The sequence below is a fragment of the Gekko japonicus genome, unplaced genomic scaffold, assembly GCF_001447785.1.
Source record: "Gekko japonicus isolate JY-2015 unplaced genomic scaffold, Gekko_japonicus_V1.1 scaffold456, whole genome shotgun sequence".
In the NCBI taxonomy this organism is placed as follows: domain Eukaryota; kingdom Metazoa; phylum Chordata; class Lepidosauria; order Squamata; family Gekkonidae; genus Gekko; species Gekko japonicus.
In genome coordinates, this window is record NW_015170902.1 from 186,278 (window position 1) to 202,329 (window position 16,052).

At 46.9% G+C, this 16,052-nt stretch overlaps 1 protein-coding gene across 3 annotated transcripts in view; it reads left to right on the plus strand.

Annotated features, from left to right (window-relative positions):
• The window catches only part of FGR (FGR proto-oncogene, Src family tyrosine kinase), a 141,490-nt gene that overhangs the window by 101,222 nt on the left and 24,216 nt on the right, over positions 1-16,052 (plus strand). For 2 of the 3 annotated variants that reach the window (XM_015418614.1, XM_015418613.1), the window contains exons 7-8: positions 3,876-4,025; positions 4,728-4,892. In XM_015418614.1, the coding sequence (XP_015274100.1) occupies positions 3,876-4,025; positions 4,728-4,892 (315 nt within the window). The remainder of the gene's footprint in view (positions 1-3,875; positions 4,026-4,727; positions 4,893-16,052) is intronic. The other variant, XM_015418615.1, reaches the window with a different exon arrangement.

Genomic DNA, 16,052 nt, shown 5'->3' on the forward strand with positions numbered 1-16,052 from the left:
AAGGCGGTCCCTCAGGTATGTAGGTCCCTGGCCATAAAGGGCTTTAAAGGTAAGAGCCAGCACCTTGAAACGAATCCGGTATGCTATAGGCAGCCTTTAGCAAAGGCTGGATGTGCTCCCAAATAGGGAGTCCCAATAATAGCCTGGCCGTGGCATTTTGCACCAGGTGAAGCTTCCGGATTTGAGACTAGGGCAGCCCCATGTAGCAGGCATTACAATAATCCAATCTCGAGGTGACCATTGTGTGGATCACTGTTGCCAAATCATTGCATTCGAGAAAGGGAACCAACTGCCTAATCAGCCGGAGATGGTAAAAGGCTGACCTGGCAGTGGCTGCTACCTGAGCCTCCATTGTTAGGGAGGCATCCAGGAGCACTCCCAGACTCCTAACCTCCGGCGCTGGCACCAATGGCGCCCCATCAAAGGTCGGGAGCAGGATCCCTAATCTCGGACCACCCTGATTCAGGCACAGGACCTCTGTATTTCTTGGATTCAGTTTCAGCTGGCTCAGTCTAAGCCAACCAGCCATGGCTTGTAACACCTGGTCTAGGTCTTTCAGTTTGGAGTCAGACTGATCACCCAACAACAGATAGAGCTGGGTGTCATCCGCATACTGGTAATCTGGGCAAGAGGGCGCATATAGATGTTAAAGATGCAGTGACCCATGGAACCAGCAGATGGTGCAATAATGCAGCTCAACGTTCCAGTGGGTGCCTTTGGGACAGCTGGTCCCCCAGCGCCACTCTTTGTCCCCGACCTTGGAGAAAGGAAGCGAGCCACTGTAAGGCCAGTCCCTGGACCAGTGTCGGTGAGGCGGTGGATCAGTAACTGATGGTCGACTGTGTCGATCACAGCCTACAGGTCTAACAACAACAGCACTGCCAATCCGCCCCGATCCAGATGCCTCCGGAGGTCGTCCGTGAGGGCGACCAGTGCTGTCTCCATCCCGTGACCTGGGTGAAAGCCAGACTGGAAGGGATCTAGGATGGAAGCGTCATCCAAGAAGCCCTGTAACTGAGTTGCCACTGCCCTCTCTATTGTCTTGCCCAAATAGGATTGAAACCCAGCCGATAGTTGGCCAATTCAGCTGGGTCCAAAAATGGCTTTTTCAGGAGAGGGCGCACCACTGCCTCCTTCAGTGCCTCCAGGAATAGCCCCTTCCAAGAGGGCTATTTAACCTTTTTCCTATTGCTAGGTTCAGTAAAAGTGCAATATAGCAAAAGTCACACTTTTTGAATATAGTGGGTGTGAGAACTAAAAAAGTTGTGAAACCATGTTGTCCAGGGAAAGCAATACAACTCAGATTGGGACAACTTCACTGCCATACTCGTGAGAAAGAACTGTTTTAAAATATGTTGTCGGAGGCTTTCACGGATGGAGTTCATTAGTTGTTGTAGATTTTCCGGGCTGTATGGCCGAGGTCTTGGCATTGTAGTACCTGACGTTTCACCAGCAGCTGTGATTGGCATCCTCAGAGGTATAACACAGAAAGATGGAGTACTATTGACACAGAGTACTCCATCTTTCTGTGTTATATCTCTGAGGATGCCAGTCACAGCTGCTGGTGAAACGTCATGACATACAGCCGGTGAAACGTCAAGCAATACAGCCTGGAAAATCTACAACAACAAACTCCTTTAAAACGTTGAGCTGCATTATTGCACCATCTGCTGGTTCCATGGGTCAGTACATCTCAAGAATGCTTCCACCTGGATGATGGGATTTAAATCAGGAGGTCTACCAGGGTGTCATTAAAATGGCCTTGGTGTGTGGCTCAGTGGAAGAGAATCTGCTTTGCATACAAAAGGTCCCAGGTCCAATCCCGGTATCTTCAGTTAAAACAATTAGGTGTGCAGTGATGTGAAGAACCACAGCCTGCCAGTCAGAGAAGACCACGCTGACTTTGATAGACTAAGGGCCTGACTCAGGAGAAGTCAGCTTCAGGTGATCCTTAAAACTGGAACATGGCCAACTATCTTACTTGTCATTGAGAATAATTGGACTAGGATCTGGAAGTCCCTGGATCGAATCCCCACTCTGCTATGAAAGCTTGCTGCGGGACCTTGGTCCAGTCACACTCTCAGCCTAACCTACCCCCCCTGGGCTGTGGAGAAGAGGAGACTGTAAGGTGCTTTGGGTCCCTGTTGGGGAGGAAAGTGAATATCAAGGCAGTAAATTAAACTCAATCCCTTCAGGATAAATGGCATGTGTTGTGAGAAAAGTGTGTGTGGCTGCACGCGTCTGTGAATGCGTGTTTACCCGTGTCACCCACACTCTCCCTGGTTCGCGTGTCCCCTGAGTGTCGCCTCCTTACCAAAGGCAGAGGTGTAAGCTTGGAAACCGCTAAGCGCTGGCAGAGACACTCAAAGGTCTCTTCTTAAAATAAAACTTATCCTTATTAAAAGAAAAACATTCAAAGATTTACCTGGCAAGGTGACCAGCAAGACGCTATGCCAGCTTGCCAACACAGTAGAATCCCATTTCCTAAATATTGATAGTAAATACACAGAAAAATAAACATGCAAGCAAAGTTCTATCCCACCCCAAAGCATGCAGAGAACGAAAGGCCTCTCGGGCTGACTCCAAAAGGCTGCAGAGGGCAAAGACCTCTCTTGTTTCTTCGAGAGCCAGCGAAGATCTGTTGGATTTGGCCAGTATTTAAACCAAATGATCAAAGAGGTCCCTCAATAATTAAATTACAGTCGTAAATTAATATTTAGAAGTTGAAATTGTCTTGCAGGAAATTGCTTCCTTGGTCTCACACAACAAAAGTTTACACTTTTATTTACCGGATCAGTATAGTGTTATTGTTTTCCTGGTATTCCCACCATTGGGGATAAACTGTTCTTTGAAGTTATCAGAGAGATTACTTTGAAGTTATCTCTGAGGTGGAAGTGGGGTATGTGAAATCCTGTATCTCAGGAGTTTGCATTTTGGATTAGGGTCTGTTACTGCCCAAATGGCCTTCCTGGCCAGCTGCAGTTTATTGCTGGTTATTGTAAGTCTCACACCTGTGGAGATTTTCTGGGAATGGAATGTGTTACATCTCTGGTTCAGTGAAAAAAGGCCAAGCCTGTTTGCTAGCAAAGGCAGAGACAGATATATGGATTTTATAAACTATTTGGTTCATTTTTAAACCCAAACTTTCTATATTTCTAAAATTTCTTACCACAGCATGTAATCCACAACTGGACCATTAAGTACATAATTTGGCTGAATAAAGCCAAAAGTTGTTGTTCAGTCGCACAGTCGAGTCTGACTCTTCGCGACCCCATGGACCAGATCACGCCAGGCCTTTCTGTCTTCCACCGTCCTCTGAAGTTGGCTCAATTTCATGTTCGTTGCATCTATGACACTGTCTAACCATCTCATCCTTTGCCGTCCCCGTCTTCTTTGACCTTCAATCTTTCCCAGCATCAGGGTCTTCTCCAGTGAGTGCTCCCTTCTCATTTGGTGGCCAAAGTATTTGAGCTCCAGTTTCATTATCTGGCCTTCCAGGGAACAGTCAGGTTTGATTTCTTTTAGGATTGACTGATTTGATCTTCTTGCAGTCCAAGGGACTCTCAAGAGTCTTCTCCAGCACCATAGTTCAAAAGAATCTATTCTTCGGCTCTCGGCCGAAGCCAAAAGTAGGGCATACAAAAAAGGTAGCCTAGAACATCTCTCCTCCCTGAACTAATTTTGCATCAACAGGGAGGATGACAACTGGAGTCTTCCTACCTCATTCATCTACGTGAGTAGATGGATGCCTTCATCCCATTCCTACAGCCTGTGCAGACAAAAAACGCCTTCTATAAGATACACTGTAAGATGTCAATTGTGTCTTTTTGGAACTCCCTCAAGCATGACCTTCCCTCTGCTTCCCCTTCCGGCAGGTGCCTATTCTCTGTCTATTCGCGACTGGGACGAGGTGAAAGGCGACCATGTCAAGCACTATAAGATCCGGAAACTGGACAACGGAGGCTATTACATCACCACACGGGCTCAGTTTGAGACTGTGCAGCAGCTGGTCCAGCATTACATAGGTAAGGTGGGGGGCAGCCTGGGGGCAGCAAGAGGATTTGCAACCAGAGGTCTGGCTCCAGAAAGCTTCTTCAGCCCTCTTGGGGGAGGATTAACTGTGTTCGCTGGGTCTAAGAAATGCTGGACTGGCAGCTACATCCTGGAAGCTCACCACTGACATCCTTGGCTATTGCCCTTCTGCTGCACTACAGTGATCCTTTGGCACTGGGTTATCTTGGACTTGACTAGCCAAGGTCTGCAAGGTGAGCGATTGCTATCATGCAGTGATTCCCACCATGGTGCCCACCAATTTGCTGGCTTCTTCTCTACAGCAATGAGCCAATCCTGGCTTTCTTCTGCGTCACTGGAGCAGGAGGGGTCTCAAAAGAGCCTGGGAGGAATCACTTTTGGGTCTGTAGTGAGAACCTCTTTGGAAACAGTTGTCTCCACAGTAGGATGACGCTTGGCTTGAAACCTCCCAACATTTTGTAACAGCCCTGTTGATGGCAGCCATTTTGTCAATCACCCCCACCTCCCATGGCAGCCATTTTGTGACGGCACCCAGTACCCCTTTCTTAACAGAGTTTATTTATTGATTTAGGAAATTTTAAGACTCCTGCCAATACAGCTTTTGTGCGGTATTTGTGCCTGCTCTCTCATCATTTTCTCTCTTTCTTTTGATCTCTCTCTCTCTCTCTCTCCCCCCTTCCTTTTCCTTTGGCAAGAGAGAGCTGCAGGGCTCTGCTGCCGCCTGGCTGTGCCCTGCCACAAGGGGATGCCCAAGCTAGCAGACCTTTCCGTCAAAACCAAAGATGTTTGGGAGATCCCGCGTGATTCACTGCAGCTCATCAAGAAACTGGGCAACGGGCAGTTCGGGGAAGTGTGGATGGGTAGGGCTGAACTCAGTAGGCTGGGAAGCTGAGTCGGAAGAGAAGGGAGAGGAGGAGGAGGAGGCACCAGGCCTCTGACCAGCCACTGGTGGGTGGGGGGTGGGATTAGCCACACCAAGATGCTGCCCTCCCTATGGAGATCAGTGAGCTTTCGCAACATTTGGCACTTCATGGGCAGAGATTCACTCTCCAAATTCAGTTTGCTCCCCCCCCGCCCCATTGGTTAATTAGAGTGAAACTACATGATACATTTAAGGAGCTGCGGTGGCTCAAGTGGTTAAGACGCTGAACTGCAGGCTGTGGAAGGTCAGTAGTTCAGCAGTTCGAGACCCGGGTGCCGCATGACGGAGTGAGCTCCCGTCTCTAGTTCCAGCTCCTGTCAACCTAGCCGTTCAAAAGCAAGAAATTGCAAGTAGATAAATAGGTACCGCTTCGGTGGGAAGGTAACAGCGTTCCGTGCGCCTTGGTGTTTAGTCATGCCGGCCACATGACCATGGAAACGTCTTCGGACAGCGCTGGCTCTTCGGCTTTGAAACGGAGATGAGCACCGCAACCCTAGAGTCGGAATCGACTGGCTTTCGAGCAAGGGAACCTTTACCTTTACCTTTTACATGATACAATGAACACGTGTTGGGTCATCATGGGTATGTGGCTGAACTGTCAAAAAAGTATAGATTGGGGGAACTCACCTTAAAAAGCAATTGGTGCTGTGAGGGAGCGCTGCGAGGGGGCGGGGGGAAGAAGGAACTTCCAATTTTCCTCCCACCCTGCCTTTGCCAGCTCTGAGCAAATGAGGACTTTTCTAGGTGAGTTTCCTCCAGTGCACGTCTGTTTGCAAGTCAGGTTGCGCATCTGTGACCCGGCACGTGTCTGGTGTATCGTATAGCTTGGTGACATCTTCAGGAGCACAAGCTGAATCTCTCATTTCAATGCGCCCTCCTGTGGCAACAGACAGCATTTACTGCATCAGGGAAAATGCTTGAAATGGGGAAGACAAGGTCCTTGGGTTTTTCCGCCTTGTCTTTCTGCTCTTCTCTTTCGTTATTTGAATATTTATACTCTGCTTTTCTTCCCAATGGGCACCCCCCCCCATGGCTTACAACACAGTTCTCCCCATCTCCGTCGTGTCCTCATAACAACAACCGTGAGGTAGGTCAGGCTGAGCAGGAGGGACTGGCCCAGGATCACTCAGCACACTTCCCGTGGCACATGAGTGTAAAGCAACCCTCTCTAGGCACGTGCTGTGCCCAGCAGCATGGAAGCCTCCTCAGGGAGCTGCTTTCTCACATCTGCTGGGGGGGACAGTCCCCCCCGCCATTGGCTGGAACATCACATGACGGGTTACAGCCCTTCCTCCCAAGTGGACTGGCTGAAAAGCAAACACTGACTGCACTACTCAGTGTGAAAGGGTCAGAGTCCCTCCTGGAAGGAAGATCTGCTACGAGTTGCAGTTTGCTCAGAAGAACAAAGAGCCTGCCCCTCCCCTACCTCATGAAAGAGAGTTTCCTTATCACGCAAACTTTGCTTAGGCCCCGGTCACACGGAGCATTAGCCACGCTAGAGGGATGGAAGATAGGCGGATTTTCTGGGCGCGAACTCACCGCCACATCTGGGAAGCGTAGAGCTTCCGTGGCTCACCCGAGGCTTCCCGCTGAAGACGCGTGGTAAAAAACTAGTACCTCAGAGGTACTAGTTTCCGGAAACCGCTGGGCAAGGGCGGGCGTCTGATTGCGTTTCCGGTGGCATCCGGAGCCCGCCCATGCCCCATTGCGAAAAGGGGTTTTTTTTCGAAGTCTCCAGGGATGCGCACAAGCACCCAACGGGGCATGCACATACTTCAGGTTAAAAAACAACAACACAACCCCGTTTGCCGTGCCGCACCACTTCTTTGGCGCGTCGTGTGATCGGTACCTCCCCCCTAACCCCGGGACCTCGACGGTACCGCGAGGGGACGCCTGATCGTGCAGTCGTGCGTTATTTCGCTGCGGGGCAAACAGCCACACCTCCCCCCTGCGATATGCAGCCCGTGTGACTGGGGCCTTAATTGATCTTTGCAGGACAAGGACTCACCTTGCTGTTTCCTAGAGTGAGCTAATGCCAACAAACAAAGCCAATGGGCTCTGACCCACTAATGTGTGCCATTTAAAGCACAGGAAGGCTGGCGAGGTGTAAATCACCCTTCCTTCCTCCATGACCATTGAGTGATTCTGAAACCTGGAAAGAGCACAATTAAAACCACCTTTCTGTTCGGGGCGGGGTTTCTCCCACTGGCCAGCTGGTTAAGACGCTGAACTGCAGGCTGTGGAAGGTCAGTAGGGTTGCCAAACCTTCCAGTTTGGCAGGGGTCCCCCGCTTTTGGGGGGCTTCTACCCTTTTGGGGGGGCCCTTTAACTGCAGGGAGCCAGCATTTCGCACGCCCAGGCTCCGCGGAGGTCAGCCACGGAGGGAAATGCCGGCACCCCTGTCGGGCAAGGGGACATCCCCAACATGACGTTATCACGTCGGGGATGCCCCGCCCCCTTCAGGAACGCCCCGGAATGCCCCCCAAAGTCCCCCGCTGGAGGGGGAGACAGGACTTGGCAACCCTAGGGATCCCTCACCCAGACCTGGGGCTAGCAAGCCTAGCTGTAGACCAGTTGGACATAGAATCATAGAGTTGGAAGGGACCTCCAGGGACATCTAGTCCAACCCCCTTCACACTGCAGGAAATTCACAAATACCTCTCCGCCCCCACACCCCCAGTGACCTCTGGTCTACAGCCAGAGGATGACAAAAAAACTTCCAGGATCTCCAGCCAAATTAGCCAAGCTGAGCGTCTTCTTGCTGCTAAGTCTTGCCAGAGTCTGCCTCGTAAGTGAGCAACTCTTGGGGGCGAATCAGGAGGGCTGTCCTTCTGTGTCTATTGCTTGTCAGCCGTCTCTGAGCCAGGTGCCAGTGCAGGCTGTGAGGGTAAATTGCCGATCTCTGCAGCTTCAGAGGGGCCAGCTGTGGGTTCAGCTGGAGCTGGCAATGGCCCTTCCTCAGCACCCATGACAAAGAGCTGGCAACACAGCTTTACAATTTTCCTTCTACAGCAACCTGCACATTTGTTAGGTACTCTTTAATGGCCCTGTCACCTCTTTTTGAGCTCAGCATTCCAGATCAGTTCTATAATTGCAGTTTTTAGCTTTTCAGTCAGGGCACCCCTAACTATACAAACTTGTTTCTCTGGAAATCTAAGAGGGACCTTAGAAGGGATCTTTTACACCATTCTATAATGAACAGAATTGCAGGAAATGGTACAGCAGTGAAAAAGAGTTGAAAAGCCCTTTCCAAATTACTTTTCCATAATGATAATAGGTCTGGAGCTACCACATACCCCCACAAAAAATATATATGTACAGAGAATTTTATTGTTTGTTTGCATTTCAGGGCACTACTGCTTTAGAGTTTGCTTGGGGAGACATTTCAATTTTGGGATGTTTTTCCTGTAGCTTCCATTTTCCAACATGGCAGATACAGTTGTTATGATCTTTAAATTTCATGTAGGAGGCTCAGCTGGATTTCAAAATATGTTTTTGAGGTTGATAAAACCAAAAACATTATTATATTAGTTGTAGAGACACCCATTTTCCCTGTAGCTCATTTTGGTGTCAAACCATATGTTTTGGAGGTTGATAAAACCGAGTATACTTTTTTTTTTGGACAAAATATTTTATTATTTTAATTCAACAAAAAAACACATATAGTGGCAATCATAATACATAACAATACAATGTAGAATACATATACTTTCATCACAACCTTTTCCATAGTAAGGATTTACCACTCAAATACAAAACTCTTTTTTAACAATCAAGGAAAACTTCCTTATTTTAACAATCAAGGAAAACTGTTTCTGTGTTATCAGAAAATAACCATTTAAAATACCTCTTCGCCCCAACCCGTTAACTTTCATTTCACTCTCCAATCTCTAATGTCAACTTAATCCTAATAACGGCTTGAATAAGACCAGTATTTATAATACGACCAACTTTCACAATATTCTCTATCCATGCCATCTTGTCAATAAAAGGATACCATTTGTCCATGGGGTTGAAAAAATTACCATCTGTGTTTCCACTATTTGAATACAAAGAAAACTTCTCAAGCATAAAATAGTCCCATACTTTGTGATACCACTGTGTCACTGTTGGAGGTGATTTATCTGTCCAGTGTTGGGTGATCACCGCTTTAGCCGCAGTGAGTAATATCATTATTAACTCTTTCCTTATTGTAGGTAGTTGGTCTTTCTTCCAGTAGTTAAGCAAAATTGTCATTGGATCTAATGCAAGCTCGTAGCCTGTTATTTCTTTAATTGATTGTAATATTTGTTTCCAAAAAGTGGTGATATGTATACATTCCCACCAATTGTGGTAGAATGAGCCTTTCTCACCACATAACTTCCAATAAGCTGAAGAAGCATTAAAAGTCATATGTGCTATTATCTCTGGCATTAGATACCACCTAAAAATACTTTATATACCATAGCTTGGATTATCAGGGATTTTGAGAAACTACTTTGAGCTGTCCAGATCTCATTCCATTGTCCCTCTGTTATATCTACTTTGAGATCTTTCTGCCAAGCTTTCAGATGTGTAGGAACTGCTCCTCCAGCATTACTTAACAATAACAATCTTTGAAATTAACCTGTTATTGCCTGGTTCACTAGTCCTTAGCAGTTGTTCAAATTCTGTAAATTGAACATTTAAGTTGTATTTGCTTTTGAGAGTCTCCAGCATATTTTGGATCTGCAGATATTCAAACCAAGGCAGACTGACTTTAAATTTTCTTTCCAAATCTAGTTTTGTAATTCTCACCCCCCCTTTGCATAACATCAACTGTTCTAGTGATCCCCACTCTTCTCCATTGCCCAAATGATGAAGGTTTTTCAGCAGGAGGGAACCATGTTTGCCCAGTAAAGGTACTCAAGGGAGAAACGTCAGAGAGTAGCTTGGATTTATTTTTATACCAAAGCTTCAAAACCATTGCCAAATACGGATTATCTACTTTTGGGGGTCTCCCATGCCATAGTGATTCTCTAAAGTCTTGATGAATTAGATAACTTTCTTCTATGTGCATCCAGTCAACTTTAATGGAATCCTGATACTGTCTAGCTAAGTTTGAAAGCATTGACGCAGTGTAGTAGAGATATAAATCAGGGATTGATAGTCCTCCATCTCTTGTATGTTTTCGAAGGGAAGCAAAACTAATTCTGGGCTTCCTGTATCGCCATATAAAAGCATTTAGACTGTGCTGCCATTTTGCTACCACTGAATATGGTAAAAAGATTGGTAGAGCCCTGAAACAAAATAAAAACGTAGGGAATATAAAGCATTTAATTGTATTTATTCTATCTAACCAAGAAAAAGTTATTGTATCCCAGACCCTAAGCAAGGAGTGCGCTTCCTCATGGATTTTAGAATGATTCATTTTAATGAGATTGGCCATATCTATAGGAATATTAATTCCCAAATAATGTCACTGGTATTTAGACCATTGAAATGGAAAATTACTAAGAACATATTGCCTACTTGCTTCAGTTAAATTGATTGGGTATATTGAAGTTTTCTGCAGATTTACCTGTAACCCGGCTATCTTCCCAAACTCTTGTAGGATATTCTGTATCACTGGCAAAGACTGTTCTGGTTCTGACACGTAGACCACAATATCGTCTGCAAAAAGACTTAACTTATACTCTTCTTTTGCAATCTCTGTTCCTTTAACTTTGGGGTTACAACGTAAATGACATGCTAGGGGGTCTATGGCTAGGGCAAATAAAAGTGGTGACAGGGAACATCCCTGCCTTGTACCCCTAAATAATGAAATATTCTCTGAAGATGCACCATTAATTTGTAAGATTGCTTTGGGTCCACAATATATTGCTTCTGTCACTCTGCAGAACAAATTACCAAATTGTAAATAGTTTAACAGATGTTTCAAATATGGAAATTCGACTGTGTCAAAAACTTTTTCTATATCCAGCAATAATATTATAGAATTTTGAGCCTTCTGAGATCTGCCATGGTGAATTATATTTGATGTTTTTCTAATATTGTCGGCAAAGTCACGACCCGGTATAAAACCAGTCTGATCTAGACTTATATAGTGTGTTATTATGTGTTTTAGCCTGGATGCCATAAAGGCAGTAAATATTTTATATTCTACGTTCAGTAGCGATATCGACCTATAGGACCTGGGATCCGCTCTATCTCGGCCAACTTTAGGTAATAGAATGACGTTTGCCAGCTGCCATGTTTTTGGAGTCACCCCATTGTTTAAAATCTGGTTGAATGTATCAGCAAGTGGTTTTTGTAACACCATCATAAATGTTTTATAATATTCTGCACTGAACCCATCCAGGCCTGGAGCCTTATTATTCTTAAGGTTTTTAATGGCTGTACAAATTTCTTTTTCCGTTATTGGAAGGTCTAAAAATTCTCTATGCTCTTCCTTAATGGGTTGCAGATCGGATCTAGATTTTAAGTACCCTATTATATCTTCCTTCAAAGGATTCTTTGATTGATATAGCTTAGCATAGAATTTTTCCATTTCTTTACATATTTCTCTGGTTGAAGTTCGTAGTCTACCATCTGCATCTCGAATGCCTATAATAAAACGCTCCATCCTACATTGTTTAATTCTCCAAGAAAGCACCCTTAACATTTTTGAACCTTTTGTACTGGAGCATTGCTTTAAAGAGAAATCAGATTTTTTTCACATAAGTGACTTCCATACTTTCCAATTGCTTCCACAGATACAACGATCTTTTATAAAGTTTAGGACTACATGTTAGTTTGTGTTGTGCTTCTAGATAAAACCAAGTATACTATTCCTTTTGTTGTAAAAACAAAATAAAGTATTCTTGAAGGCTTTACTATGTGGTGGGGGAAGGATAAATCCAGACACACTGTTATTTTTTAATGTTTGTAATAGTGGGCCAAAATGTAGTGGGAGAATTGCTAAGGTGACAGCTCCTAAAAGTACAGAAAATGATTTATTTTGCTGCTTTAAATAATAGTAAACAAGATATTAGAGTGCTTGTTTGATACATATCATGCCTATATGTTGGTTAATCTCCCATTCTTAAACAAAGGTTACAGTCCTAATCAATGATCCCTCTAAGCTGTGGAGTCCTATGAGCAAAAATTCTACTTTGTGAGCGACTGGTATTAAAGCTGTGAGCGAGTGATTTGGCTACTGCATAAATTAGTTTGCTCTGGAGCTGTCCTTCCTGAGCTAAGACAAAAATGTGTGAGCTGGAGGCTAAAAAACTGTGAGCTAGCTCACACTAACTCAGCTTAGAGGGGACACTGGTCCTAATCAGGGGTCTTGTTGTAGAAAAAGAGCTGCCGGAGCTCATTAGCATAACTCATTAGCATAACTTATTTGCATATGCCACGCCCCCTGACATCACCGGAAGTGACAGAAGGCCACACCCCCTGACATCACCGGAAGTGTGTCAGAAGGCCCGGCTACTTACCCTCCTGCTTCATCCTCATTCCCAAACGGAATGAGGATCGAAGCAGAGGGCGGGGTAAAGAAGGGGCGGGGCTTCACCACGTGACCGCCCCGCCCCCTAGAGGTTCTCTTCCGGAGCTCCGTACCTGAGAGCTCCCCCCCGACTAGAGCCCTGGTCCTAATACAAAAAGTAATTTGCTATGCAACATTTTTTACAGTTTCTTGACTCTTGCAGAAAAGGGTAGTCCAGCCTTCTTGCACCGGCATGCATTAGGTTTGCAAGTTTTAGAGCCACATGGTGTCCGTAGTTCCTCAGGTATGGGTCTGACACATTGCTGGTATCAAATGCCCGTCCACCTCCTCCCAGTTGTTGTCCACAGAGCTCAGCCTTGACTGGTTAGGAGAGAGGAGTTTAAGTGACTCTCTGATGACTAGAAATGCCTGTTGAATATGTTCTCTGATGGTGTTTGAAATAGGTGGGAGCTGGGGAGCTGGTCATTTGTGCATAGGAAATAAATCTCAGTTCATCAAACCATGTACACATCAGCATTTCTGGACCAAACTCTGACGAGATCCAGTTTGCACAGAGTATTATTGAACAATCAGTCTCCTCAGCACTGCTGCTGATTTCCTTAACTCCAGCTTTCTCATTATTCAAGTATAGTTCCACAGTGATAACCTTTTGGTCATCAGTGAGCATCAATGACTGTCCCACTTGCAATAACCGCTATGTGTCCCACTTTGAATCGCTCGAGAATCATTTAGCCTGCAAACTGGGTTTGTGCTGAGTTAGTGTGAGCTAGCTCACATTATTTAGCCTCTGGCTCACACATTTTTGTCTTAGCTCGGGAAGGATGGCTACAGAGCAAACTAATTTACACAGTAGCCAAATCGCTCACTCACAATTTTAATGCCAGTAGCTCACAAAGTAGAATTTCTGCTCACAAGACTCGACAGCTTAGAGGGAACGTTCATAGCCATAGCCAGTAAAGCTATGGCTTGTTTTACTCCAACTTGTCTGTGCATGGGTTTGTTTTTGGTAGGGTTGCCAGGACTAATCGTCAGGCTGGCAGGGGGATTGAGGGGGTTCCATGAGTGGGCAGGAACATTGAGGGACATGCATACATCACCTGGAAGATGTAGGCACGCTGTTGATGTTGGGGACAAAGCGATGGTTTTTGGGCAAAACTCTATGGTAAAATTGCCCTCAAACAATAGAGTTTTGCCCAAAAAACAGAGTGTCAAACCCCCCCCCCCATGTCACCAACGTGCTTACATCACTTCCTGGTGATGTCAGTGCATTGTGTACAACATTGCTGTTAAGGGGGTGGGGAGGAATTCCCTCCTGCTGGCCAGCTGACAAAAGCAGGGGATCCCCTGCCCCCACCTGGGGAATGGTAACCCTAGTTTTTGGTCTCCCCTGCCCCCAGCTCCCCCCCCCCGCCCTTAAGACTGCAAATCAGTAGGAGTACTGAGGAGGCTGATCATTGCATAGAATACCCCATGCAAAATGAACAATCGAGCAGAGTGCCAAAGTGTGCAGTGATACTATCAGTGATACAGATGTGGTGGTACTACTGCTTCAGTATGTACATTTGAGTTGTATAATTGAGTTTTATTCTGAATTCAATGGCCACATAGAATAAATCTAATCTACTGCGTCAGTACATGTCTGCCTTCTGTAGCAGAGGTTTAGATGCACTTTGGGTCAGATTCAGAACTGGAGAAAAATTACATGCAGGGCCGGCTCACCCACTAGGCGAACTAGGCATTCGCCTAGAGTGCCAGGCCCTGGATGGGGCGCCGAACTGCGCCTCCCCCCCGCCAAAAGCCCACACGCCATTGCTCCTCCCAGCCGCGTGGTGTGTGGGGCGCGAAAGGAGCCGACGAAGGCGGGTTGCACCTTTCCTTGCTCCTCCCCACTTAATCAGGAAGATGCCCTCCCCCCCGGGAAGCGGCCTGCCCAGCGATTGTTGCAGCCCGCGGGGGTAGGTGACGGGCTTGCTCTCAGCCGTCACTCACGGCTGGGGCTGCGCTCCGGCCCCGCCTCCCCGCCCAGGCCCTGCACTTGAGGCGGCAGGGTGAGAGGAGGGACCAAGGGGGGAGGAGGAGAAGGCAGGGCAGCGGCATCGTCGACTGGGGGTTTGGGCGGGGATGCCCACCTCCTTCCTCTGCCTCACTTTGGCCAGACCATTTTCCCTGAAGCGCAAGGAAGGCCCAACAAAGAGACAGGTGGAGGGGAGCGGTGGGCGCGGGCGCCACAAGCTGGCCTTGCCTAGGGCGCAGAAACACCTCGGGCTGGCCCTGATTACATGTCATTCCTTTACATTAGCTTCTCCCCAGCCTTAGGCTGGAAGTATGCAGCGTTATCATCAAGTGCCATATTCTAACAGGTGATGACGTTTTAAGCAAGGTTGGGACAAAACCAGTAGCAATGATAGCAGAGCCCCTCAAGTTGCTCTCGCAGCCAGCTTAAGTAGCCAGTTTCCTTTCCGTGTGCACCTGAGGCCAGCTGAGTCCCCCTTCCTCCTCCTGAGAAGCAGCAGGGCCCAGATCCTGTAAAGACTCATCACTGGAGTCCCCTGCTTCTACAAGGGGAGAGCAGCTGCAGACTGCCAGGCGCGCACTCCTGCATCTTCTCAGGGCCTCCACCCTGGCTCTTTGCCTTATGCTTTCCCCGAGGTCCTGGGGGAGACTGTGGTGGGTCTGGAAGAGGGGCTACCCATACTAATGCCTCCTGTCTTATAAGAACCTTTCTGATTCAGGGGCTGCTGGTTGTACTGGTGAAGGGTCCCTTCTGGGAGGAGGTTCTGCTTCTCTGAGGCCTACCTTACAGGGACTGTCTGCCAATGTGGGTCTCAGGGACAGGTCATCCTCTGATACGGTTGCCAACCTCCAGGTGGCAGCTGGAGATCTCCCACTAACAGTTGATCTCTAGACTACAGAGATGTGTTTCCCTGAAGAAAATGGCAGTTTTGGAGGGTTGACTCTATGGCTTTATATCCTGCTGAGATTCCTCCCCTCCCTAAATGCTGCCTTTCACTGGCTGCCTGCCCCAAATCTCCAGATATTTCCCAACCCAGCAATCCTATCCCCTTATGAGGACCTATCCCCCCCCACACACACACACACTTATCCAGGGTCGCTCAGGAGGCCAGAGAGACACTTAAACTCCTCTGGCCTAACCAGTCAACCTGTGGACAACAGCTGGAAGGAGGTGGACGGGCATCTGATACCAACACAGTGTCTCAGACCCATACCCGAGGAACTACTGACACCGTGTGGCTCTAAAACAGGTATTTTGACACCAAGATGAGCTTCTTACGTGAATCTTAAATATCGCAACAATCGTATCTGTTGTCTTGGAAAATGGCGGCTACAGGGAAAATGTCCCAAAATTGAAATGTCTACCCAGGAAAACTTTAAAGCAGTAGTGCCCTGAAATACACACAAACAATAAAATTCTCTGTACATATTTTTTTTTTCTGGTTGGGGGTGGGGGCAAGGTAGATCCAGGACTATTAAAGGTAACCCCAATGGTAAATAAGCTAAGGGCTCCATCTGGTGGTAAATGCAGATTTTGCAGACTGGCAACATGTGGGCCTGTATTCTCCTCCTCCTCTTTCTCCTCCTGGGCTCCAGCCATTGCACAGGTGCATGTGAAACTCATCATTCATTTAA